This window comes from Ovis aries, chromosome 1 (assembly GCF_016772045.2).
Source record: "Ovis aries strain OAR_USU_Benz2616 breed Rambouillet chromosome 1, ARS-UI_Ramb_v3.0, whole genome shotgun sequence".
NCBI classification, from domain to species: domain Eukaryota; kingdom Metazoa; phylum Chordata; class Mammalia; order Artiodactyla; family Bovidae; genus Ovis; species Ovis aries.
In genome coordinates, this window is record NC_056054.1 from 185,376,303 (window position 1) to 185,402,908 (window position 26,606).

At 40.9% G+C, this 26,606-nt stretch overlaps 1 protein-coding gene across 5 annotated transcripts in view; it reads left to right on the forward strand.

Moving 5' to 3' along the window:
• The window catches only part of CFAP91 (cilia and flagella associated protein 91), a 98,593-nt gene that overhangs the window by 51,484 nt on the left and 20,503 nt on the right, over positions 1-26,606 (forward strand). For all 5 annotated transcript variants that reach the window (XR_006056139.2, XM_004002950.6, XM_042231870.2 and 2 more), the window contains 6 exons: positions 7,587-7,703; positions 9,833-9,904; positions 11,085-11,231; positions 13,250-13,471; positions 17,091-17,239; positions 17,798-17,889. Coding sequence is in view for 4 of the 5 variants with exons in the window: in XM_004002950.6 (XP_004002999.1) it covers positions 7,587-7,703; positions 9,833-9,904; positions 11,085-11,231; positions 13,250-13,471; positions 17,091-17,239; positions 17,798-17,889 (799 nt within the window). In the remaining variant the exon portion in view is untranslated. The remainder of the gene's footprint in view (positions 1-7,586; positions 7,704-9,832; positions 9,905-11,084; positions 11,232-13,249; positions 13,472-17,090; positions 17,240-17,797; positions 17,890-26,606) is intronic.

Here is a 26,606-nt window from a genome sequence, read left to right on the forward strand (position 1 = left end):
CAGTCAGATCTCTGTAGTATATGACTGGTGATTCTTTCCTTCTTGAAACTTTTTTCAATTGAAATCTGTAGCACAGCTTCCTTATTTGGCCTTACTTCACTGAATTTAATACAAGTCTTGGGCACGATGCTCCATATGATAAATACTTAGGTGATCATGATGACATGAAAATGTATAGTTATTCGATTTTTACACAGAGACAGTTGCACGCGTGCATAACAGATAAATTTATTAACTGTATGGCATGGTGATTATTTACCGTTCATTAGATGGAAGTGGATCACAATAAAGGTCTTCATCTTTGTGGTCTCTGTGTTGAATAGACTGAGGATGAGGAAGATGAGAGGTTGGTCTTGCTGTCTCAGAGGAGGCAGAGATGGAAGAGATAGAGGAGGTGGAAGGGGAGGCCAGAGAGGTAGGCACATCCAGTGTAACTTTACAGAAATACATTTAATTGCTGTCTGACTTTTTTGGTTTTTCATTTCTCCAAAAATGTTTCTATACAGTACCAATCCTTCTTTCATCATTTGCTTTTTGTTTCAGTGCCATAGCACTGAACATAGAAGGGTCTGTGTCTTACATGAAGTCACGTGCAGCCTTGAGTAATCAAAATTGCTCTCCCGGGTCATCCATCAGTTGTTTCCTGTCGCTGGCTCTTCTACACGCTCTTCCTCACTGTGTGGCCCTCATTTGGAAGCAGTCCCCTCCATCAGGTCATCTTCTGTTCATTCCTCTGGTGTGGTATCCTTCTGTTGTTGTTCAGTCACTAAGTTGTGTCTGACTCTGCGACCCCCATGAACTGCAGTCTGTGAGGCTCCCCTGTCCTTCACTGTCTTCCCAAGTTTGCTCAAACTCATGTCCATTGAGTCAGTGATGCCATCCAACCATCTCATCCTCGTCACCTCCTTCTCCACTTAGTGTTTCCCAGCATCAGGGTCTTTTCCAGTAAGTCAGCTCTTCACATCAGGTGGCCTAAGTATTGGAGCTTCAGCTTCAGCACCAGCCCTTCCAATGAATATTCAGGGTTGATTTCCTTTAGGTTCCTGGTTTGATCCACCTGCTGTCCAGGAGACTCTCAAGTCTTCTCTAGCACCACAGTTCAAAAGCACCAATTCTTTGGCACTCAGATCCATGTCTTGAAACCCTTCACCCCCACCACCACCTGTTTAGCCAACTCCAGAATCTCTTTCGTGATTTCCTTGAATGGCTTTGTCATAAATCCTGTGAAGTCATGCATAAAATCTGAACACAGTTTTCTCCAGCAGGAATTCATTGTTTGGGGCTTATTGACTTTTACAACTTTTTCTGTAACAGTGATGGCATCTTCAATGGCAGACTTGCATGGTGTCTGCATTAATAATCCTTTAATAAATAATCCTTTCCATAAAGTACCATGTGTAACAAGCCTTAAAGGTCCTTATGGCCCACTGATCTAGAGGCTGAATTACAGCCATTGTGTTCAGGGGCAAGTAGATCACTTTGATGCCTTTGTTGTTGAACTCATGGGATTCTGAATGGCCAGGTATGACCTAAATCAAATCCCTAATGATTATACAGTGGAAATAACAAATAGACTCAAGGGATTATATCTGATAGAGTCCCTGAAGAACTGTGGATGGAGGTTTATAACACTGTATGTGAGGCAGTGATCAAAACCATCCCTAAGAAAAAGAAATGCAAGAAGGCACAGTGGTTGTCTGAGGAGGCCTTACAGATAGCTGAGAAAAGAAGAGATGAGAAAGGAAAAGATATGTCCATCTGAATGAAGATTTCCAAAGAATAGCAAGGAGAGGTAAGAAAGCTTTCTTAACAATGCAAAGATATGAAGGAAAATGATAGAATGGGAAAGACTAGATATCCCTTCAAGAAAATCAGAGATACGTTTCATACAATGATGGGCGCAATAAAGGACAGACATGGTAAGGACCAAACAGAAACAGAAGACATTAAGAAGAGGTGTTAAGAATACCCAGAACTGTACCAAAAAAGGTCTTAATGACCCAGATAACCACAATGATGTAGTCACAGACCTAGAGCCAGACATCCTGGAGTGTGAAGTCAAGTGGACCTTATTAGGAAGTGTTACTACAAACAAAGCTAATGGAGGTGATTGAATTCCAGCTGAGCTATTTCAAATCTTAAAAGATGATGCTATTAAAGCACTGTATCAATATGCCACCAAATTTGGAAAACTTATCAGTGGCCACAGGACTAAACAAGGTCAGTTTTCATTCCAACCCCAAAGAAGGGTAGAGTCAAAGAATGTTTAAACTACCATACAGCTATGTTCATTTCACATGCTAGCCAAGTAATGCTTAAACTCTTTCAAGCTAGGCTTCAACAGTATGTGAACCAAGAATTTCCAGATGTACAAGCTGCTGGATTTAGAAAAGGCAGAGAAACCAGAGATCAAATTGCCAACATCCATTGGATCACAGAAAAAGCAAGAGAATTCCAGAAAAAAACATCTGCTTCTGCTTTGTTGATTATGCTTAAGGTTTTGACGGTGTGGATCACAACAAACTGTGGAAAATTCTTCAAAAGATGAGAATACCAGACCACCTGACCTGCCTTCCTGAGAAATCTGTATGCAGGTCAACAGTTAGAACTGGACATGGAACAACAGACTAGTTTCAAATTGGGAAAGGAGTACATCAAGGCTGTATATTGTCACCCTGCTTATTTAACTTATATGGAGAGTATATCATGTGAAATGCTGGGCTGGATGGAGCTCAAGCTGGAATCAAGATTGCTGGGAGAAATATCAACAACCTCAGATATGCAGATGACACAACCCTGATGGCACAAAGCAAAGAGGAACTGAAGAGCCTCTTGATGAAAGAAAAAGATGAAGGTGATGAAGGTGAAAGAGGAAAGTGTAAATACTGACTTAAAAATCAACATTCAAAATATTAAGATTATGGCTTCTGGTCCCGTCACTTTCATGGCAAATAGATGGGGTAAAAATGAAAACAGTACAGACTATTTTCTTGGGCTCCAAAATCACTGCCGATGGTGACTACAGCCATGAAATTAAAAGATGCTTGCTCCTTGGAAGAAAAGCTATGACAATCCAAGACAGCGTATTAAAAAGCAGAGACATAACTTTGCTGACAAATCCTTTGAGGATTTCCCAACCCAGGGATTGAACCCACATCTCTTGCATTGGCAGGCATATTCTTTAGCACTAGTGGCATCTGGTAAGCTCTTTTGAATCATATTAGAGTCTATAGATGTGCCTTTCTTTTTTCCCCAAAAAACTCAGACTTTTGACTCTGTTGAGTCAAAGTATGGTTTTTCCATTGGTCATGTATGGATGTGAGAGTTGAACTATAAAGAAAGCTGAGTGCCAAATAATTGGTGCTTTTGAACTGTGGTGCTGGAGGAGACTCTTGAGAGTCCCTTGGGCTGCAAGGAGATCAAACCAGTTGATTCTAAAGGAAATCAACCCTGAATATTCTTTGGAAGGACTGATGCTGAGGCTGAAGCTCCAATACTTTGGCTACCTGATGTGAAGAACTGACTCATTGGAAAAGACCTTGATGCTGGGAAAGATTGAAGGCAAAGGAGAAGGGGACAACAGAGGATGAGATGGTTGAATGGCATCACTGACTCAATGGACATAAATTTGAGCAAACTCTGGGATATGGTGAAGGACAGGGACGCCTGGTGTCTGTAGTTCATGGGGTTGCAGAGTTGGACATGACTTAGTGACTGAAAAACAATGAACGTCAACAGGGACATTGTCCAATATCTAAAGAACTTTAAGAGGCAGTTCTTTTTTGGCAAGGTACTTCCTGACTTTAGGAACAACACATTAATAAATGGAACCAATCCAGAAACCTGGAACCTGTCCAGGCTTTCTTTTACAGCTAGAAGATTGGCAACTGGTGATTGTCATTTTCCCTTCAAGGCTGGGGTCTTAGCAGCTTTGTAGATAAGGCAGTTCTGATCATAACCTAACTGCATTTGCACAAAACAGAGTTAGCATTTCCTCTCCTGCCTTGAATCCTGGTGCTTACTTCTCCTCCTTACTAAAAAGTATCTTTTGTGGCATTTTCCCCCAGAGCAGGGTACTTTCATCAGCATTAAAAACCTGTTCAGGAAGATATTCTTTCCCCTCAATGATTTTCTTAATGGTGTCTGGGAATCTTCTGCCTTTTGGTCAGCAGAAGCTACTTCTGTTACCTTGGTTTAAGCCAAACCTCTTTAGAAAATTATCAAACCATCCTTTGCTGACATTAAATTCTCCAGCTTTAGATCCTCACCTTCCTTGTACTTAAAGTTCTCATATAATGACTTCAATTTTATTTTAATCATGTGTGTGTGCACGTGCATGCTCAATCATGTCTAACTCTGTGCTACCCATGGAATATAGCCTACCATACTTCTCTGTCCAGGAATTTCCCAGGCAAGAATACTGGAGTGGGTTGCCATTTCCTACTCTAGAGGATTTCCCAACCCAGGGATTGAACCCACATCTCTTGCATTGGCAGGCGTATTCTTTACCACTAGTGGCATCTGGTAAGCTCTTTTGAATCATATTAGAGTCTATAGGTGTGCCTTTCTTTTATCCCCCCCAAAGCTCATCAAATTATGCTCTGTCCTTTACTTTTGACTGTGCCGGTCTTTGTTTTGCATTTCTCCAGTTGTAGCCAGTGGGCTACTCTCTGGTTGAAGTGTGCAGGCCTCTCATCGCAGCGGCTTCTCTTGTTGCAGAGCACGGGCTCTAGAGCACATGGGTGTCAGTAGTTGCGGCACGTGGGCTTAGTTGTTCGATGGCAGGTGGAATCTTCTTGGACCAGGGATTGAACCTATAATCCCTGTACTGGCAGGCAGATTCTTAACCCACTGAACCACCAGGGAAGTCCAAGTGTGCCTTTCTTATAGCAATCCTGCATCCACATGAAAGCTTCATTTTCAACATGAGATAAGGTGTTTTGCAAATGGTGCAAGGTTTTCAATCTGCTTGTAACCATGGCTTCTTGAATTTCCTTTTCTTTTTTCACAGTGGTCCTAACACTAGATTCATTTATCCTGAAATGGTGGGGAACTGCGGCTGCAAGCCTCCATTTATGGTGAATATAAAGCACTTCACCTTTTTCTTGTTAATATCATGACTTTTCTCTCCTTCTTGGGAGCAAACCCAGCATCACTAGTGGCATTTCATATGGGTCCCATATTGTTATTCAAGGTTTATGGTATTGCACTAAACACAGTGAAAAATATACAAGAACTGCTAGAGATCACTTGTTACCATGACATGCAGGTTATTGCAGAGACGAATTTCTCCTTCAGATGCTTGGCATCACCTTACATTTTAAGTGGACACTCACAATGCTTGTTGTTCAGTCGCTCAGTCATGTCCGACTCTTTGTGACTCCGTAGACTGCAGAACACCAGGTTTCCCTGTCCTTCACCATCTCCTGGAGCTTGCTCAAACTCATGTCCATTGAATTGGTGATGCCATCCAACCATCTTGTCCTCTATCGTCCCCTTCTCCTCTGCCTTCAATCTTTCCCAACATCAGGGTCTTTTCCAGTGAGTCAGCTCTTCACATCAGGTGACCAAAGTATTGAAGCTTTAGCCTCAGTCTCAGTCCTTCCAGTGAATATTCAGGGTTGATTTCTTTTAGGATTGACTGGCTTGATCTCCTTGCTGTTCCAGGGACTCTTCAAGTGTCTTCTCCAGCACCGCAATTCAAAAGCATCAATTCTTCAGCACTCAGCCTTCTGTATGGTCTGACTCTCACATCCATACTTGACTCCTGGAAAAGCCATAGCTGTGACTATATGGACCTTTGAAGGCAAAGTAATGTCTCTGCTTTTTAATGCCTCTAGGTTTGTCACAACACTTAAGTTCATAGCAAAAGCAACAGGAGTTAGTTATGAATTTATTATAGTAGTATAGTATGTCCTACAGCTTTGTGCAGTTATCATTTAATATTGCATCTTTGTTTACGTTTCTCTTGACTTTGAATGGCATCATGTATGGTCTGTAAGTGTCTGTGTGCATAAGTTCAATAAACTTTAACTTTTCATAATAGATTTGTGTGTAGTCTTGGGAAAGATTGAGGGCAGGAGGAGAAGGGGGTGACAGAGGATAAGATGGTTGGATGGCAACAATGACTCAATGCACAAGAGTTTGAGCAATCTCTAGGAGATGGTGAAAGACAGGGAAACCTGGTGTGATGCAGTCCATGGGGTTGCAAAGAGTCAGACATGACTTAGCGACTGAACAACAACAAAGGGATAACACAGAATAATAGCTACAAATATTTTATGCATTCATGACATACCTGACTTTTTCTATATTTCTGGGCTGTGTGGTTCATATGGAAGTTTCTTCAAATTGTCAAAAATCTCCAAAAAATTTTCCAATATATTTATTGAAAAAAAATCTGTATATAAGTGGATCCATGCAGTTCAAACCTATGTCATTCAAGGGTCAACTCTACTTTTAAACCACTGCTGCTTCCTGTTGATCCGGTAGTTTTGGCTATTATAGAGCTGTTATATATATATATTTGCCATCAGATTTATTTTCAAGAAACTCAGAGCCTCCATTACAGCCATGGTAATTGGATGTGGCTCCAAATTTTACTCATAATTAGCATATTTTTTATAAATCTTAACTCTTGACTTAGTGTTTGTTTTGTCACTTATTTATGTTTTTGTGGAAAAATAGTGTAAAAATTATTAAATGATGAAAAAGTAATTAAAGTGTGGTTTTAAAATTTAAAATCACAGAGATCACATTTTTTGATACTTTTAAGCTAAAAACATCCCCCTATGTCTGAAAATGGAACCAATGAACAAAACCTTATGTATAATTCTGTCAGGATTTTTTGATGATCAAAAGTAAAATGTATGTGTATATATATATATATAATGCATGTTGAAATAGAAACACATTCTTTCACAAGGAACCAGATTTAAAAAATTTGATGTGCTTGGCTTCAAGCCCAAAGTCAAGCTGTCTTCACTTGAAAACAATTGCCAATTAATACTCTTCATTTCCCCCATTACAATAAAATATATTCTATGTTTCAGTCAGACACTGCACAGGACAATTTTCTATTGCCCCAGGCAAGTCATTTAAAACAGCAGATTAGCTTATGTGCAAGAACAGAAGTTGGGGGATTTGCTTGCATACACACATCATAGAACCTTTTAAAAACTCAAAAACATTTTAAAAGTCTCTAAAACGTTTCATTAAAATGGACGCATCCAGAATGTTTCATGTTTGTTTAGTGGTTAACTTACTCATGGAATATCATAGGTGCACCCTGGTTTGTACTTTCTCAAACTGTCCTAGCATGGCCGTAGAGAAGATTGTTTCTGACTGATCTGGTAGTAGGAAAAAATACAGATGTAAGAAATGACACTGATTTTTTTTTTTAAAGACTTCACTTTTCAGAGCAATTTTAGATTCACAGCTAAATTAAGAGGAAGGTAGAGATACTTTCTTATTCCCACATACGTATAACCTTCCCCATTATCAATATCCACCACCAGAGCAGTACACTTGTTACAGTTGATGAACGTATATTGACATATCATTGTCAGACACTGGTGTTATTTCAGGCACTGTTGGAAAAGAAGAATAAGGATTTCGAAGCAAAGAAACCTATGCGTTTTCTTCAAAGAAAGCCAGTACCTCAACCTCGACTTCCAACTCCAACCCTGGAGATGAGTTCCAATGTAAGTTTGAGGCTTTTTTAATTTGAAAAGCTAAATTCAGCTTCGCTATTTGTTTGTTCTCCAGATAGTTTGGGTTAAAAACAAACCTAATATAACCATGTTCATTTCCCAAGATCTGAATTACATTTCCTTTATCCTTATATTTAAAATGCACACAGGAAAAAAAAAGCAAAATGAAATCTAAATCCAGTCCTTTTCAAGAATAAAAACACAAAGAATGAAATCTTCCCAAGAAAAATAGGCATCAGAAGGTAATCCTGATGTATGTCGAACAAGAAGATAGAATGATGATCAGATACTGTAACTGTATTCCCACATGAAGTGGTTGATGATAGCTGGAATTAGCAAGGAATCATCAAGACAGGCCAGCTTCTGGGTTAAGATTGGCCAGAGAGCTCACTCTGACTCCAGGGCTGTGCCTTACCTTCTCAGGGCCCCCACACTCAGTTTAGTCAGCATTTCCAGAGTTGATTAGGATTTAAAGGACTGACTCAGAAAACTCACAAGAAACTGCTGGAGATGCCACAAATTTGCAAGTTTGTTATTTATAGTCAAAGCTATGGTTTTTCTAGTAGTCATGTACAGATGTGAAAGTTAGACCATAAAGAAGGTTGAGCACTGAAGAATTGATGCTTTTGCACTATGGTGCTGGAAAAGACTCTTGAGAGTCCCTTGGACTACACAGAGATCAAACCTGTCTGTCCTAAAGGAAAGCAACTCTGAATATTCATTGGAAGGACTGATGCTAAAGTTAAAACTCCAATACTTTGGCCACCTGATGCAAAGAGCGAAGTCACTGGGAAAGACCCTGATGTCGGAAAGATTGCAGCCAAAAGGAGAAGAGGGCAGCAAAGGATGAGATAGTTAGATAGCATCACCAACTCACGGGACATGAGTCTGAGCAAACTCCGGGAGATGGTGAAGGACAGGGGCCTGGCATCCTGCAGTCCATGGGATTGCAAAGAGTTGACACAACTTAGCAACTGAACAACAACAACATACTTTACTGAGAGAACTATAACTGCCTGGTATATCAGGATGTTGCTCTCGGGAAGTCAGCTTGTTCTCTCCCAACACAGGGACATTCTCACACAAAGCCAAACTGCACATAAGGTTGTGCTTTGCCAGAGCGGGGGAGTTGATGGGAGACCTCACTAGCACCTCCAATGGCTCTGAGATCTCTGGAGGAGTGGGAATGTTCCTGCTGACTGGCCACAATGCACTTCTGGGCAGCATCCTCTCTTCTAGACTTTGTGCTGACCACTGCCTGTGGTTAACATGTCTTTCACAAGTGTTAATGCCATTGATTCCACTATTGATGTCTTTTGCATTCAGAGGGGCTTTAATTTGTAGACTCTGCTCTTTTTGCCTGTACACATACTTATTTAAGGTGACTTTTGTAGATTGCTGATTTTGTCCATTATATTCTGATTTTACCAGTTTAGCTAAATTCTTCTGAAAAGCACCTCATTTTTGACTCCAATGTACCCCATCTGCATTCTTTGTCTCATGTTCATGCTCAATCACTAAGTTGTGTCTGACCTTTTCAACTCCATGGACTGTAGCCTGCCAGGCTCCTCTGTTCATGGGATTTCTCTGACAAGAATACTGGAGAGGGTTGCCGTTTCCTTCTCCAGGGGATCTTCTCCCTTCTCCCAGGGATCAAACCCTTGTCTCCTACATCTCCTGCATTGACAGGTAGATTCTTTACCACTGACCCACCAGGGAAGCCTGCATTCTTTGTCTACTCATGATTAAACATGAAAAAAAAAAAAACTATTGCAAAAGGGTTGTTATTAACAATACGTACTGCTTCAAGAAAGATTTTGTTGGAAAGGAATATAGAAAAAATGAAAATGGCTTAACTTGTAAGGATAGCATGACAGTGGGTGAATTTTTTGCTTTTGATATAATTTACCAATGAGATCTTATCATGAAAAATATAATGAATTTTGACAATACTTTAATGTCATGTTTAAAGTCCTATATGTTCAAAGAAGGGTGATTTTTTGCTTCTCTTTAAATCCTTCTGATGTCTAGCTTTTTTGCTAGATATAAATCTTCAAAAAAGTATTTGATGCCAACTGCTGCAGTTCTCAAGCTGCTTCATTCTCTCTTTGTTTTTTTAGGAAGAAGAAGATATAGAAATGGCTGTGATCTACCTTCAAAAGTTGCTCCGGGGCAGAGTTGTTCAAAACATGGTGTGTAGGGTGGACCCTGGTCCTGTTCTTCTCCTTTGAGGCCAGATTCACAGAGTGCACCTGTGCTTGTTTCCTTGGGGTGAATTGCCTCCCACACCCTGCTGTCCTGTGGAACGATGCTGTTGAGTTACCTACTCTTTCCCTTTTCCTGCCATAGCTGGCCCAAGTGAGTGGCGCAGTATCAAGGAAAGAAAGGAGCCACCTGCTGTTTCCTGTGTGTAACCAAAGCAGTGTGAAGCTAGTGTCGTCCATGGAACTGCTGAATCCAGCAGTTTTCATACATGAATTTTGACTATTAAGCATTGCAAACTAAGTGGATTCTCTAATTTTCCACAGTCATAATAATCTGAGTTTGTATATTAGCTAGCAATGCATGAATAATAAATGAAATAGCTAAGTAAATAAATAACTATAGTTTTGAACTCTTAGTGTATGCTCACATTATATATTCTTTGCTCTACATATATCAGCATATTTTTTTTCTATCAATTACCCATTTTATAGGTGAGTAATACGAGCCTGAATGAGATTATGTTAAGTGCCAGCAAATTCAACTCTGGTCTTCCTGACCGTAAAGCCTTAGTCAGATCATTGTGCTTCTTAAGTTTAAAAAGGGACTATTGTAAAGCCTCAGCTAAAACATTTTTTCTTCCCCAGACAGCTATAACTTAAGAGACTCAGTTATGGTGAGTCAGTCCAGGGAGGCTGGATGAGCGTCTTGTGTTCACCGCTATTCCCTGTCCTGCCAGTATTTCTGCAGGAGAAACGCCGCAGTGAAGTTCAGACAGCAGATTGTGTGTTCCAGACCAGGAGCAGATCTCTCAGAAAAGAAAAATGACAATGAAAAATACCCCCCAGGCTTCTTAGGGGAAGAGCCAGGAAACGAAGGGAAGGTTCCAGTTTCTTAACATGACCCTAGAATTGTCACCTTGTCTTTGAGAGGCATTTTAAGAAATTCAGTCAACGGTTACCTGATAGTTGAGTTCCTGTCTGCCTGAATAGCTGAAGGAGCTTTAGAAAACAGGGCTGACGCCTGGCTCGGTGGCATACACCTGGTGCATGGCCCTGAATGGTGGAGCAGAACCCGCGGTTCATGAGCGCCTCACCGATCACTGCCTGCAAGGCCTTGTGCTTGCACTGGTAATGCTGATTTATGGGTCTCTGATTTGATTTGATACAGATGTTTGAAGGTAAAGAGAAGCGACTGGAGTTGATCCAGGAGCTGCGCACCAGCCACGCACTGCAAGAAGATGACAGGCTGGTGAAGAAAGCGGAGAAGCAGGTGACCCTGGCCCTGCAGCGGCAGAGGAACTTGCACGAGCACAAGGTTCTTTCCTCTCCTTTCTTCTCCCATTTTCACCCTTGATTTTTATTACTGTGCAAACAACAGATGAGGTGATGTAGAAGAAACACCCCCCACAATCCCAGCATTTTTCACCAGTGGTACGACAGTCCACAATTTGAATGGACTGTATCCTCCCTGAGTTGAATGTGCTTTTCTTTTTTTTTAATTCGCAAAAAGGAAAGGAAAAAAGCTTCACTGTTTTAAAAGGTTTTCTTTTCCAATTTTTCTTAACTATTTAGTGACTCTATTACATTTCAGTGGAAGCTAAGTAGAATGAATAAATGCTGAAAGCAATAAGAAAAAGTGAGAAATGAGATTTTAAAAACTGTCCACACTCATGTATGAGTTTTGGAGCTGTACATAGCTCATGCTCCTTAAACTGCACATTAAATATATTAATGTGTTATTCTGTGACTTTCCTCAGGTTCTCTGAGCTCTGTGTGACTGACAGTAGCTGGTGATTGCAGGTCTAACCCAACAACTGGAAATGTGTTTCCTACTTTCTGCTGGTGTTTGTGTATATATACACAGTATTTAACATTGACTAAAGTGGAGGTATACTTTTACTGTCTCTCCCACTTATCTGTAAATCAATGTGAAAAGAATCAATTTGCAACGTGTTGTAAGGAAGTAGACGTACAGCAAAGTTAATATTACCCACCTTTAGTGACACACACAGCTCTGGTGCTGTGAACTGGGCACAAATGGTCAGCAGCTCTGAAGCGAGCATCCCTGTGCTCCCTTCATGCGACAGCAGGGCTGAGAGTGCTCTCTGAGTGATGGGGGCTGGTTTAGGGGAGGGAAGAAGAAAGCCACAGATGGTGAGACCCAGCCAAGGGACCAGAGAAGGAAGAGGAGAATGTAGTCGCTGGAGTCTCTGAATCTGGGGGCCCTGGAGCCCTGGATATGATGGAAACGAGCTGCACATCTGTTCAGAGAGAGAGCAGAATGCTCAGGCAGTGGAATGCCCAGGACCTGGATGCAAGAATGCCCGCTTTGGCCCCTTCAAGGTTTCTGATTATAGACTTGAGCGGCTATAGCTAAGACAATCCAGAGTTTTTAATTCATCTATCCCATTGAGTGGATAAATACTTGACTGATAGACATGATGACGGCTAAGAGCTAAGAGAGGAATTAATGGGAAGAGCTGTCACATAGCCACAGACGCGCCCTGTTTACCTTCGGCTGCTCCTGGCTACGCCTGTGGGATGCAGGCATCTGGGGCAGTGGGCGTCTCGCGTACCTATAGCAGCTCTGATCCTCTCATTTTCTCCCTCTCTTATATCAAGGGGAATCGTCAGTGTGAGAGCAGCAAGTGTCTGGGAGAAGAGCCTTTCCCCCTTACCACTGAGGCTAGGAGCAGGAACACAGTACAGGCTTCTTAAACACTTTTATTCTCATTGTGCCAAAGCCAGGACAAAGGGATCCATAAATAAACACAGTGGCTTATTCCTGGCCAGGAACTCTGGGCCCCAGCTACCTCAGTGACTATATAGACATGTAGGCTTATTTCCTACTCTGTTTCAAAGGCAGTTCTTAATGACTTTGAAGTTACTTAAATTAATAAAAAGTACCAAGGTTTTCTACTTTCATGTTACTGAAAAGCTTGAAAACTTGGTGTTAAAGGACCAAGCATTGAAAAATTAAAAGGTATCATGAGTGAATTTCTAGGAGATTCTATTTTTTTGAACTCCAATATTATCTTTTAATCAAAACCTTGACATTTCCCTTCATGTCTGGGGAGACAGAAGCACTTTACCTTCTGGATAAAATTGAAAGGAAAAAAAAAATTGTGTGGATGCTAACTAATGTTTTGCTAAACGATCATCCATTGCTGAACAATCCGCTTTCTCAAGTCTAAGTTTGTATTGTAAGTTTTCCTAGTAAAACCATTGCGTCCTGAAAGGGAAGTGCCTGCCGAGGGTAATCCAGCATCCCTCCTGATGAATCACACTTCTTAGTGGAATCTGTATCCTCATAGTCATATTATTATTTTTAAGGTGTCGCTGGTTGAAAACCACTTGGCTGGACTGGAAGGAAGGGTGCTGGCAGACATGTTTGACTTCCTGTCCAAAGAGCTGGTGAGACTGCAGGAGGAGAGGCGGGTCCACGCCCTGGCCATGCTGGCCGAGCGGCAGCGCCGGATGCGCGAAGCTGAAGAGAGCGGCCGGCGCCAGGTGGAGCAGAGGCGCCTGCAGGAGGAGGACCAGATATTTAAGGAGGCAAGTGGGGACGTCGTAAGGAAGCCGTTTATAAGGAGCTGAGTCAAACCCAAGGAACCTCAAGATAGGAGATGGCTTTCATTTCTTAATTGTCTTCAACAGATAATATATTGGGTTCCTAGGATATGCCCAGCAGTATGTAAAGGCATTGTGGGATACTTTGGAGGGAAATACCAGGCATGGCCCCTTCTCTCCTGGAGCTTAAATCCTATATAACATGCAAATAAGGGTAGAATAAGAAAAGATGGTGTTTTGTGTGGTGTTTCATGCGGGAAACAAATGGGGCCCAGTGACACATTTTTACAGAGGTCATTGGGGGTACTTGTTGTATGAACAGGTTGGAGGGAGGACAGGGTGGAAATAAGGGACTTGAAAGGAGGCTGATGAACTAACTTAGAGCAGAGTGAGAAATAGGGTGAAGTCAAGTATAAAGTCCAGTTTCCGGTGTCAGTGAGTAGGGAGATGACGGTTGTTTTCCGAGGCAGGAAAGCTGAGGGCGGAATAGGTTTGGGGCAGGGGTGGAATCAGGAGTTTGATTTACATTAGGTTGAGACATCTTGGTAGAGGTGTCATTTCAGCAAATGAATATATCAGATGGAATTTAGAAGAGATTTTTTTGACTAAAGATACAAACGTGGGAGTTAGGAATGCCAGGCTGGTAAATTAGAATTCTGACCGAGTCCCAGTGGATGTGAAATTCCAGACTGACCCAGATGCAAACTCAGAGGAAATTTGAGGAATCAATAATATCTCAAAGCACTCTTGCCCTCATCAAGAATGCAAAAGCTCAAGTGATAAAATTGGAGGGAATTTGTGAGGAAGATTTCTTTAAGGGGAGCTGTGCTGTGACTAATACCCGCCCCCCCATATCACACCTAGAGTCTGGGGAGTGCATGTCCCCTTTCTTGGGGAGCTTGATGTGTGTTCTTTCAGTTAGAGTGTCTGACCCCCAGGAATGCAGAGGTGGAAGCTGGGCAGGCTGAGGGGTTTGAGCACAAAAGAGGCTGCGTGGGCGGCCAGCACACCCAGAATATGTCAAAGCAAAGACTGTGTGAGTCTCCCTTGGGCCAGATGGGAAAGATGGAAAGTGCCAACCTTTTTTAAAAAGTGCCAATTTAAAAAAAAAAAAAAAATTCCTGTCCAGGAGGCTATCTGAATTGTAAATATGGATACTACTTTTGAGCTCCTCGGGTAAGAAAAAATAATGCTATGTCAACTGGAGGTTTTATTTGATCTGTGATCTTAAGGATTTACCCAATTCCCAGGGAATTAGGATTGATTCATAAATAGTATTTGCTGTTTTTTCTAATTAAAAAATTGATTAAAATTAAAGATTTTCCATCTTCTGTACAGCTTAAAAACTTGTAGGTTGTATATTGTCAAGTTCAGCTTTTTTTTTTTTTACTTAACAGTGTTATATTGGTTTTGCCATACATCAACATGAGTCCGCCATGGGTGTACACACGTTCCCCATCCTGAACCCCCCTCCCCTCTCCCTCCCCAAGTTTTTAATTGGAGTGGAGGATCATTTCTGGTGTCAAACAGCCTATAATAATAATTCGTATTCTAGTTTCCTGTCATCCTAACAGCTTTTCTTTAAATAGGATTACTGAGATTTAGCAATTTTTAGCAAACAGGAGCATACTATCCCCTACTGAAATCACTAAGGAAAAACCAGCTGGGATGGGAAGAACCAGTTGGGAGTGAGAATAAAAGGAGAGAGACAAAGGAACTACTATACTCAGAAATACGAAGAGGAAGATACTGGTCAAAGACTTCTAGGAAGGTGTCTTTTAGATGGGAACAGCCCCAGGAAATGTCAGCACGTCTGGGAGGGGCATGAAAGGGTTAAAATGACCCTTCTGGCCTGATTTAAGGATCGTTTATGTAAAGAATGTATCCATCCAGGGACGCCCCCATGCATCATTTAAATTCCCTATCTTCCGTCATATGATCCTTTTCTAGATAAATATACTTGCATGCACATAAGTATACCAAAAACTAGAAATGTACACATTAGTAAATTTCCAGAAAAATAACATATATTGAGAAATATAGTCATAGACTCATATTTAAATGCATATGCACTTCATGTCCATACATGAAGACACATTCACAAACATGATCCCGTGAGCACAGTATTAGCAAAGATGTGGAGGAACGTATAGACACACACACAGCCACCCGAGCGTTTCCTTTACTCACTTATGCACATACAAGCACAAATGTGTCCACACACACACATTTATAGAGATGCATGTAAACACACAAGTACATATATTGTTAGAAGTAGACCACATTAAACTTCCCACCTCTGAACAAGACTCAACTGTCTCATTGTTCCGTTCTAGGTGTGACTTGTCTCCTGAATAAGATTGTGGTCTCCATGGTAGCAGCCATGTTGTATATCCCTTTGTGCCTTCCGCAGCGCCAGCGTAGCCCTCTGTACAGAACAAGCATTGAGAAAATATATGTTGGTTTGTTGGTTGATACCATATTGAACTATGGTCCCTGGGTCTCTCCCATAGGGAGCCACAGGGATTCAAGGATATGGACTTGGTATTTCACGGGTAGATACACAGTAGACATGTCATATTCAGAGTCCTGCTGCAGTGCCAGTCAAGATACAGGTACTAAGTTGTTACTGAGTCCCAAGCATTATCTCAGATATAAAGAAATATTTAGACATTAAATAGAAAGTACTCTTATCCCCCAAAGCTCAAAATCTATTGAGACTACATAGAGAACAAAGTATGCCACCCTTGATGTTTGTGATACTTCCTGGGTATCTACCTATCAAACAGGCAAAACTAAATTGTATTATTTATGACTGAAATCTTAAGGAGCAAACCTCTAAAGAAAATGAAGTCTACCATAAACTCATGAGAATGGAAAGGAGCTGTGCTCAGATGGAACCCACTGTGGCCTCTGGGCTACTACCAGTGGCTTGACCAGAATTCATTACACTGTACATTTGTGTGCTGTGCACTTTTCTAAATGTATATTCTATTTCACAATTTCAGAAAGCTTTAAAAAGAAGCAGTCCAGGACTGGTATGATAGTTTAAAAAAGTTCATCAGAGACCCAGAATCCTTCTAGACTTGTGCTTTTCTGTCCCTGGGGCGTGACCCTCACGGCAGTTTAAGATGACTGGTGCCTCCTGCACTTTGTCCCCATGAAATGAGAAATGAGAAGAAAATAAGCTAGGTCTTTCCCTTTAAGAATCCTTTAAGAGGAAGGAGAGAAAGGATGTTGCGTAAGTCTTAGTCTCTGCCACAATTAGGTAGCCTGACCAAGTCACACTGCTGTAAGAACAAAGCCAGGACCTAAAACAGAGTTCCTGAGGCAAGCCTGTGATCTTTTTGCAGTGTTTTGTATTGCCCACCCCAAACTGAGACCCATAATTCTAAAATGAGCCAAATATGTAGGGTCTGCCCAGAATGGGTAGATATAGGTGGATGAGAAATGGACTAAAGGAACGTACAGTGCAGGGACTGTGGACTGGATAAATGAAATGGGGATGCTAAGAATCTTGGCCAGTGTTTGTGCGTTTTTCTTGTCTTGTTTATGGTAGTAGCATCCCTTTTCTGAGTAGCCGGCGTATTTGGGACTTTTGCAGGTGATTAAAGTTCACCAAAGCACCGTGACTTCCTATCTGGAGGACATAATACTGAACACTGAAGAGAACACTGCAGAAGAACAAGCCAGGGCGGAAATAGAGAAGATGGCTGAGGAAATCAATGACATTGCTTATGAAATGGAAAGCCGGTGTGTACCAAGGGGACAGATGGTGGGATGGACAGCCCCTTTGCTGTTACTCATGTGTGTTTTTCAAGGGCCTAAGATTTCACCACCAAGGAGAAACAAATAACTGACTCATGCTTCAGCATGCTTTGTTTTAACGGCTGCCAGCAGACCTGTACTTTTGTATGTCAGGAGCCACACGCTGGGAATAGAATTTTCAGTTATCCTCTGCAGTCTGGATCACTTTCATATTTCTTACTTTTAGAATATCACAAAGCTTGAAAGAAATGTGAGTATGTCCAATTTTACTTGGCTGTCACCCCAAGGTTTTTGGCTTCCATGTGTAAATTGTGTCTCTTAACACTCCTTTCCTGGGAGGCAGGGGAAATAAAGGACAAATTTGGATTTTCCATGGAGTTAAGGAAACTCACCAGGAATGCGCTATTTCAGATCACTCAAGGAAAAGGCAGTCATAGGAGCTGAGCAGTGGAGCTCCTTAACACGCGAGTAGGATCCAAGTGTCAATCGGCAGCTCAAGCAAGGCAGCAAAGGAAACGCTTTTAATATGTTCTTATTTTTCAGTCGCACTCAGCTTCAGTCAGAGGAGATTGTGGCCGAGCTGGTTTACAGTTTCCTAATCCCACAGGTGCAAAAGGACTTTGTCAAAGAAAAGGGTAAGTCAACATAAATGCTTCATTTGATAATCTTTTTAAAGATAGAAGCTATTTTCAATATTACAGAGATTTAAAACTGAGCAGAGGTATGGGGGAAATTCTGAAGAGGAATCAGAGTTATCTTCAAAGTTTGTCAAGTTCCCTTGATGCTGTCCAGTGGCAAAATATAATCTCCTCCAGTATGGATGCGTGCAGTTCTAATAAGTTTGATGAAGCATTAAATTCAAACCAAACCTTAAGATACAGTTCTCAGAAGAGGTGTATTTTGGGGTTTTTGTTTTTGATTGAAATAGTTGATTCACAGTATTATGTTAGTTTCAGGTATATAGCAAAATCATTGTTATTTATATATGTATATATACACACACAAATCTTCTGATTCTTTTCCACTATAGGTTAACAAGATATTGAATATAGTTCCCTGTGCTATACAGCGAATCTTTGTTTATTTTATATATACTTGTGTGTATATGTTAATCCCATATTCCTAATTTATCCCTCCCCCATCTCGTTCCTCTTTGGTAACCATCAGCTTGTGTTTTGTGATTTGATTTTTTTCAACGTGAAACAAATGTTGAGAGTATGCAGGGTTTTCCAACTGTGGCCGCCTTTTGGAGGCAGGGCATGTGCAAGTCAGGTGCTGAAAAGCAGGAAGCCTGACAGACCTAACGCTATTCTGCAGCTCTGCTGAGTCACAATATCTTTTGTTCCTGCCAGAGCTCATCTCAGTAGAAGTAGCCTCACTTATCATTTGCCAAAAGTGGCATGTTTTTAAAGATTGCTGCTTTTATTCAGTAGAGGAGGAGAAGGAAAAAAAAGGGGTTTTAAAGAAACAATGTTCTTCCAGAGCTTTCAGGGTACTAGTGATAGTCCTGAGCCCAGAGGGAGGGGGGCGACCAGTAGATCAATATTAAGTGAAATACGAGCCTGGGAGGTTTCAAGAGTTTGCAAGAGAATTCTAGATGAGTTTGAGAGAAATGTAATATTTCAGATCATGTAACTAGGGAGTAAGGAATGGTAGAGTTCTAATGCATTAGAAGAGAACAAAGAAATACCCTGTTTTCCCATTACACGATTGTACCGTAGTTTTTAAACCACTACCCCCAGCAGTAAGCACTTAGTTTATTCCTGTGTGTTTTCCTATAAAAAGCTGTGAACACCCTGGTCATTCGTCTGAGAGTAAACTCCTAGTAGTACAATGCTGGAAATACAGTGTGTGTGTTTTACATTTTGATAGATACAACCAAACTGCCCCCAACAAAAAAAACTTCAATTCATATCCCCATCAACAATGTATGATAATGCCTCTACCGAAAGAACTTCAATTTTCAGATCAAATAATAAGTATCCCTGTATCACTTTTTATTATAAAAGGGATCTTATGTTTTCTAGATCCTTAAGAAAATAAGTAACTCCTTTCTCCTCCTCAGTGCAAAGTGAGGCCAGCCTGTTTCATATCAGTTCACCTGAAGAAGAGGAGAAATCCTGTGTTTAACAGTTACTGGTTTATGACCCTCTCGCCCAGCTTCTCCTGACTCTGAGAGGAAGGAGCTGAAGGAGTCTTGATCTATAGAGATCAGTGGAAGTCATCTGTAGGCAAACTGAGCAAACCTAACCTCTTCCCTTTATATGGATGTAGCCCAAATGAAGAAAGCCATCTGGATGGGGAGTACACATTATATTTCTTTCTCTTTCCAAGTAAGGTGTCCATGCGTTATAAATACTCTATACCCCAAATTAAGAACTATCACATACAGACCGTTTGAGATATCTCATTATTGATTTATTTGGATGCATTAAAAAAAATTTATTGAGGTCTAGTTGACTTACTCGTTTCAGCTGTACAACAATGATTTAAAATTTTCATAGATTACATTGTTTAAAGTTATGATAATATATTGGCTATATTCCCTGTGCTGTGCAATATATCCTTGTAGCTTACTTACTTTATACATGGTGGTTTGTATCTCTTAATCCCTTATCCCCATCTTGCCCCTCCCAGCTTCCCTTTCCTCACTGGTAACCACTTGCTTTTTCTCTGTATCTGGGGATCTGTTTTGTTAAATTCATTTGTTTGATTTTTTGAGATTCCACATGTAAGTGATAACTGCAGTATTTGTCTGTCTGATTTATTTCACGGAGCACAGTACCGTCCACATCAATCCATGTTGTTGCAAATGGCAAGCTTGTTTTCTGTATATGGTTCTGTAGTATTCCATGCGGCTTCACTCTCACTTTTCACTTTCATGCATTGGAGAAGGAGGTGGCAACCCACTCCAGAGTCGCAGAGTCGGACACGACTGAAGCGACTTTGCAGCAGCAGCAGCAGCAGCAGCAGTATTCCATTATATATGTGTGTAAACACACACACACCCATGTCTTTTTATGCTTTCACCTGTTGATGGACTTGTAAGTTGCTTCCATATCCTGTCTATTGTAAATAATGTGAGGAGCCAGCTCATTGGAAAAGACCCTGATCCTGGGAAGGACTGACGGCAGGAGGAGAAGGGGAAGCAGAAGATGAGGTGGTTAAGAAGCATTCCTCCCGCAGCAGTTTTTTGAAAAGTTTGAGAGTAGGTATTTACCTGTGAAGCCATCTGGTCCAGACTTTTGTTTGTTGGGAATGTTCTTTTATTACTTATTCAATTTCAGTAGTGGTACTTGCTCTTTTATACTTTCTATGTTCCCTGTTTTAGCCTTGTGAGATTCTACATTACTAGTAATCTGTCCATTACTTCTTGGTTCTTTATTTTATTGGCATACAGTTGTTCATATTGTTCTCTTATTTCTGTGGTGTTGGTTATAGCTTCTCCTTTTCATTTCTGATTTTATTTATTTGGTCCCTCTTTTTTTCTTGAATTTCACGAAGGATTTATCAATTTTATCTTCTCAAAGCAAGAGCTCTTATTTTCATTGATCTTTTCTACTGCATAAGAAATAGGCTACCTTTCAATTATTTCTTCTCTGATCTTTGATTTCTTTTCTTCTGCTGACTTCTGTTAGTTGCTTGGTGTACGATCAGGTTCTTGGTTTGAGATATTTCTTTCCTGAGGTAGGCTTGTATCACTTTGAACTTTTATGAGCTGCTTTTGCGACATCCCAGAGATTTGGATCGTTGCATGTTTTACTTCATATGTCTCCATGTATTTTTTAAATTTCTTCTTTGATTTCTTTAGTGATCCATTGGTTGTTAGTGGCATATTGTTTGGCCTCTGCATGTTTTTAGTATTTTCTCATAGTTGGCTTTTAGTTTCAGAGTTGTACTTATAAAAGATGTGAGATTTAAGTTTTATTAAATTTATTGAGACGTCTTGTGGCCTCAGTTCAGTTCAGTCGCTCAGTCATGTCTGACTCTTTGCAACCCCATGACTGCAGCACGCCAGGCCTCCCTGTCCATCACCAATTCCCCGAGTTTACTCAAACTCATGTCCATTGAGTCGGTGATGCCATCCAACCATCTCATCCTGTCGTCCCCTTCTCCCACTTTCAATCTTTCCCAGCATCAGGGTCTTTTGAAATAAGTCAGTTCTTTGCATCAGGTGGCCAAAGTATTGGAGTTTTAGCTTCAGCATCAGTCCTTCCAATGAATATTCAGGACTGATTTCCTTTAGGATGGACTGGTTGGATCTCCTTGCAGTCCAAGAGACTCTTAAGAGTCTTCTCCAACATCATGGTTCAAAAGCATCAATTTTTCAGTGCTCAACTTTCTTTATAGTCCAACTCTCATGCCCATACACAACTACTGGAAAAACCATAGCTTTGACTAGACAGACTTGCTGGCAAAGTAATGTCTCTGCTTTTTAATATGCTGTCTAGGTTGGTCATAACTTTTCTTCCAAGGAGTTAGCGTCTTTTAATTTCATGGCTGCAGTCACCATCTACATTGATTTTGGAGCCCCCCAAAATAAAGTCTGTCACTGTTTCCCCATCTATTTGCCATGAAATGATGGGACCAGATGCCATGATCTTAGTATTCTGAATGCTGAGTTTTAAGCCAACTTTTTCTCTCTCCTCTTTCAATTTCATCAGGAGGCTCTTTTGTTCTTCTTCGCTTTCTGCCATAAGGGTGGTGTCATCTGCATATATGAGGTTATTGATATTTCTTCCGGCAATCTTGATTCCAGCTTGTGCCTTATCCAGCCCAGTGTTTCTCATGATGTACTCTGCATATAAATTAAATAAGCAGGGTGGCAATATACAGCCTTGATGTACTCCTTTCCTGACTTGGAAACAATCTGTTGTTCCATGTCCAGTTCTAACTGTTGCTTCCTGACGTGCATACAGATTTCTCAAGAGGCAGGCCAGGTAGTCTGGTATTCCCATCTTTTGAGGAATTTTCCACAGTTTGTTGTGATCCACATAGTCAAAGGCTTTGGCATAGTCAATAAAGCAGAAATAGATGTTTTTTTCTGGAACTCTGTTATTTCTTCGATGATCCAGCAGATGTTGGCAGTTTGATCTCAGGTTCCTCTGCCTTTTCTAAAACCAGCTTGAACATCTGGAACTTCATGGTTCACGTACTATTGAAGCCTGGCTTGGAGAATTTTGAGCATGACTTTGCTAGCATGTGAGATGAGTGCAATTTTGCGGTAGTTTGAGCATTCTTTGGCATTGCCTTTCTTTGGGATTGGAATGAAAACTGACCTTTTCCAGTCCTGTGCCCACTGCTGAGTTTTCCAAATTTGCTGGCATATTGAGTGCAGCACTTTCACAGCATCATCTTTTAGGATTTGAAACAGCTCAACTGAAATTCCATCACCTCCACTAACTTTGTTCATAGTGATGCTTCGTAAGGCCCACCTGACTTCACATTCCAGGATGTCTGGCTCTAGGTGAGTGATCATACCATCATGATTATCTGGGTCATGAAGATGTTTTTGTACAGTTCTTCTGTGTGTTCTTGCCACCACTTCTTAATATCTTCTGCTTCTGTTAAGTCCATACCGTTTCTGTCCTTTATTGTGCCCATCTTTGCCTGAAATGTTCCCTTGGTATGTCGAATTTTCTTGAAGAGATCTCTAGTCTTTCCCATTCTATTGTTTTCCTCTATATCTTTGCACTGATCACTGAAGAAGACTTTCTTATCTCTCCTTGCTATCCTTTTGGGACTCTGCATTCAAATGGATATATCTTTCCTTTTCTCCTTTGCCTTTAGCTTCTCTTCTTTTCTCAGCTATTTGTAAGGCCTCCTCAGACAACCATTTTGCTTTTTTGCATTTCATTTTCTTGAGCGTGGTCTTAATCCCTGTCTCCTATACAATGTTATGAATCTCCATCCATAGTTCTTCAGGCACTCTTAGTTCTAATCCCTTGAATCTATTTCTCACTTCCACTGTATAGTCATATGGGATTTTATTTAGGTCATACCTGAATGGTCTAGTGGTTTTCCCTACTTTCTTCAATTTAAGTCTGAATTTGACAATAGGCATCTTGTGGCCTAGCATGTAATTTATTCTGGGGAATGTTCCTGTGCACTTGGAAGGAATGTATATTCTTCTGCTTTTGGATTACATGTTCTGTATACATATCTAGTAAGTTCATCTGGTCTGGTGTGTCATTTAAGGCCAGTGTTTCCTTATTAATTATATATGTGGATGACCTGTTCATTGATGTAAGTGGGGTATTAAAGTGCCTAGTATTGGAAACCTGGAAGGAGTCAAACAAACAAAGATTAAAATGTTTTGGGGTTTTCTATAAATATGGAAATTTCTAGATGAAGAGAAGACTGTTCTTGCAGGAAAGCTGTTTGTAATTCACTGCAGAGAAATTTCTGAATAATTTCATTTTTCATTGCCTGTGACAGAGGGACCCATATCCTAGGTCTTGCTGTAAAATAAATTCTTACACACACACATACACGCCCTAGTATTGTGTGTTACTGTTGACTTCTGTCTTCATGTCTGTTAATATTTGCCTTATGAATTAAAGTGCTCCTGTGTTGGGTATATCTATAATTATTTCTTCCCTTGATTATTATATAATGTCCTTCTTTGGCTCTTGTAACAACCTTTGTTTTAATATTTGTTTATAAGTATTTCACCCCTGCTTTTCTGTTGATTTCTTTCTGCATATAACACCTTTTTCTATCCTCTGATGTCAGGTGAATCTTTTTTTTTTTTTAATTTATTTTTATTTTCGACTGCACTGGGTCTCCATTGCTTTGTATGGGCTTTTCTCTGGTTGCGACAAGGCGGCGCTATTCTGTTGCAGTGCTCAGGTCCCTTGTTGTGATGGCTTCTCCTGGTGGAGCATAGGCTGTAGGCAAGCGGGCTTCAGTAGTTGCAGCGTGCAGGCCCAGTAGCTGTGTGCATAGTAGCTGTGTGCACAGGCTTAGTTTCTCCGAGGCATATGAAATCTTCCCAGACCAAGGATCGACCCCGAGTCCCCTGTACTGGCAGACAGATTCTTATCCAGTGCACTATCAGGGAAGTCCCAAGTGAGTCTCTTATAGGCAGCATTTATATGGTTCTTTTGTGCATACATTCAGTCACTGTGTCTTTTGATTGGAGCATTTAGTTCATTTACATTTAAAGTAATTATTGATAGGTAAGGAAGATCCCCTGGAGAAGGGAATGGCAACCCACTCCAATATTCTTGACTGGAGAATTCCAGAGACAGAGGAGCCTGGTGAGCTACAGTCCATGGGGTCACAAAGAGTTGGACACAACTGAGCAACACGCACGCACGCACGCACGCGCGCGCGCACACACACGTTGATAGGTAGGTATTAGCATTTTGTTCATTGTTTCGGGATTGTTTTGGTAATTCTTTTGTTTATTCTTGCCTTCTCTTCCCTTTTAATGATTATTCTTTGTGTTATTTGGATTTCTTTCTCTGTGTGTATCTATTGTAGATTTTTGGGTTTTGGGTACCATTAGGTTTATACATAGATGTAGACAACTCTGTCTATATATAATTAAGTGCTTTATCTCTTAATTTCAAATGCATTTTAACAAGTCTGAATTTTTATTGTGCTCCCTTCATAATTACTGTTTTTCTCATATTTTGTGTCTAATTGCTTTGTGTATCCCTTAGCTGCTTATTGTGGCGATAGGTGATTTTAGTGCTTTTCTCTTTTAGCCTTCCTACTAGCTTTCTACGTGGTTGATTTGCTACCTTAACTATATGTTTACCTTTACCAATGAGTTTCCCCCCCACCCCATGATTTTCATGTTTCTAGTTTGATCTTTTCTTTTTTACTTAGAGAAGTCCCTTTAACCTTTCTTGTAAAGCTGCTTTGGTGGTACTGAACCCTTTTAGCTTTTGCCTATCTGAAAACTTTTGATCTATCAAATCCAAATGAAAGCCTTGCCAGGTATAATATTCTTGGTTGTAGATTTTCCCTTTCATCATGTTAACTGTATCTTGCCACTCTTTTCTGGGCTGCAGAGTTTCTGCTGCAAAGTCAGCTTGATAGCCTTATGGGAGTTCCCTAGTACATAACTTGTTTCTTTTCCCTTGCTGCTTTTAATAATCTCTATCTTTGATTTTTGCAATTTTAATTACAGTATGTTTTGATGTGGTCCTCTTTGGGTTGACCCTGTTTGGGGCTCTCTCTGTGCTTCCTTGACTTGCATGTTTCATCCATTTCACAGGTTAGGGAAGTCTTCAGCTATTATGTCTTCAAGCATGTTCTCTGCCACTTCCTCTGTCTTCTCTTTCTGGGACTCCTGTAAGGTAAATGTTAGTGTGTGTGGTGATATCCCAGAGGTCTTTTATACTGTCCTTATTTCTTTTTTTCTGTTTAGCTTGAGTAATTTCCACTACTCTCTTACAGCTTACTGATCTATTCCTCGGTATTACTTAATCTTCTGTTAATTCCATCTGTTTAGCTATTTATATTTTCTAACTCTTGGTTAAAAACATTTACTGCTCACTCTGTTCATCCATTCTTCTGTAGAGTTCCCTTTTTTGTTGCTAGTCTGCCTATTTTTTTTTAATTGAAGTATAGTTGATTTACAGTGTTAATTTCTGCTGGACAGCAAAGTGATTCAGTTATACATATATATACATCCTCTTTTTACATTCTTTTCTGCTATGGCTTATCACAGGATCGTGAGTATAATTCCTTATGCTTTACAGTAAGACCTTATTTATTCATTCTGTGTCTGGTGAATGGGGGCTACATTCTGGGGAGGCTGTCTGGGGGGCCCAAAGTGTCTCAGAGCTGGTGGTGTCCTGTTGGTTGGTGTGGCTGGGACCCAGTGGGTCCAGGACTGGTGCCAGCCTACCAGTGGGTTGAGCCAGGATCCAAGGTCTCTTGCTGTAGTAGGCCCTGGGGGTCCCAGTTCTATATTACCTGTGTCCTGGTGTGTAGGGCCAGGTCCTGGGCCCTCTGGTGGACAAGACTATGTCCATGGGTGGCTGTGGGCTTAGGGTGTTCTAATGCAACCTGCCCACTGGTAGGTGGTGCTTAGTCTCTGCCCACCTACTTGCTTGGCCTGAGGTATTCCATTACTGGTGCCTATAGGCTGATGGGTATAGCCTAGGTCCCAAGGCAAATAAGTTACAGGGAGGATTACAAAATAGTGCTCACTAGCACTAGTATTCATGTGGTAGGGCAAGCTCCCCCAAGTAGTTCCTGCCAGTGTCTTTATCCCCAGGGGTGAGGTCCTGTTGCCTTCTACTACCCCGGGAGACTCTCCAAGATTAACGGGTGGGCCGGACCCATGGTCCTGTCAGAGTATTTCTTCTGCCCTAGATTGCACAATGTATAA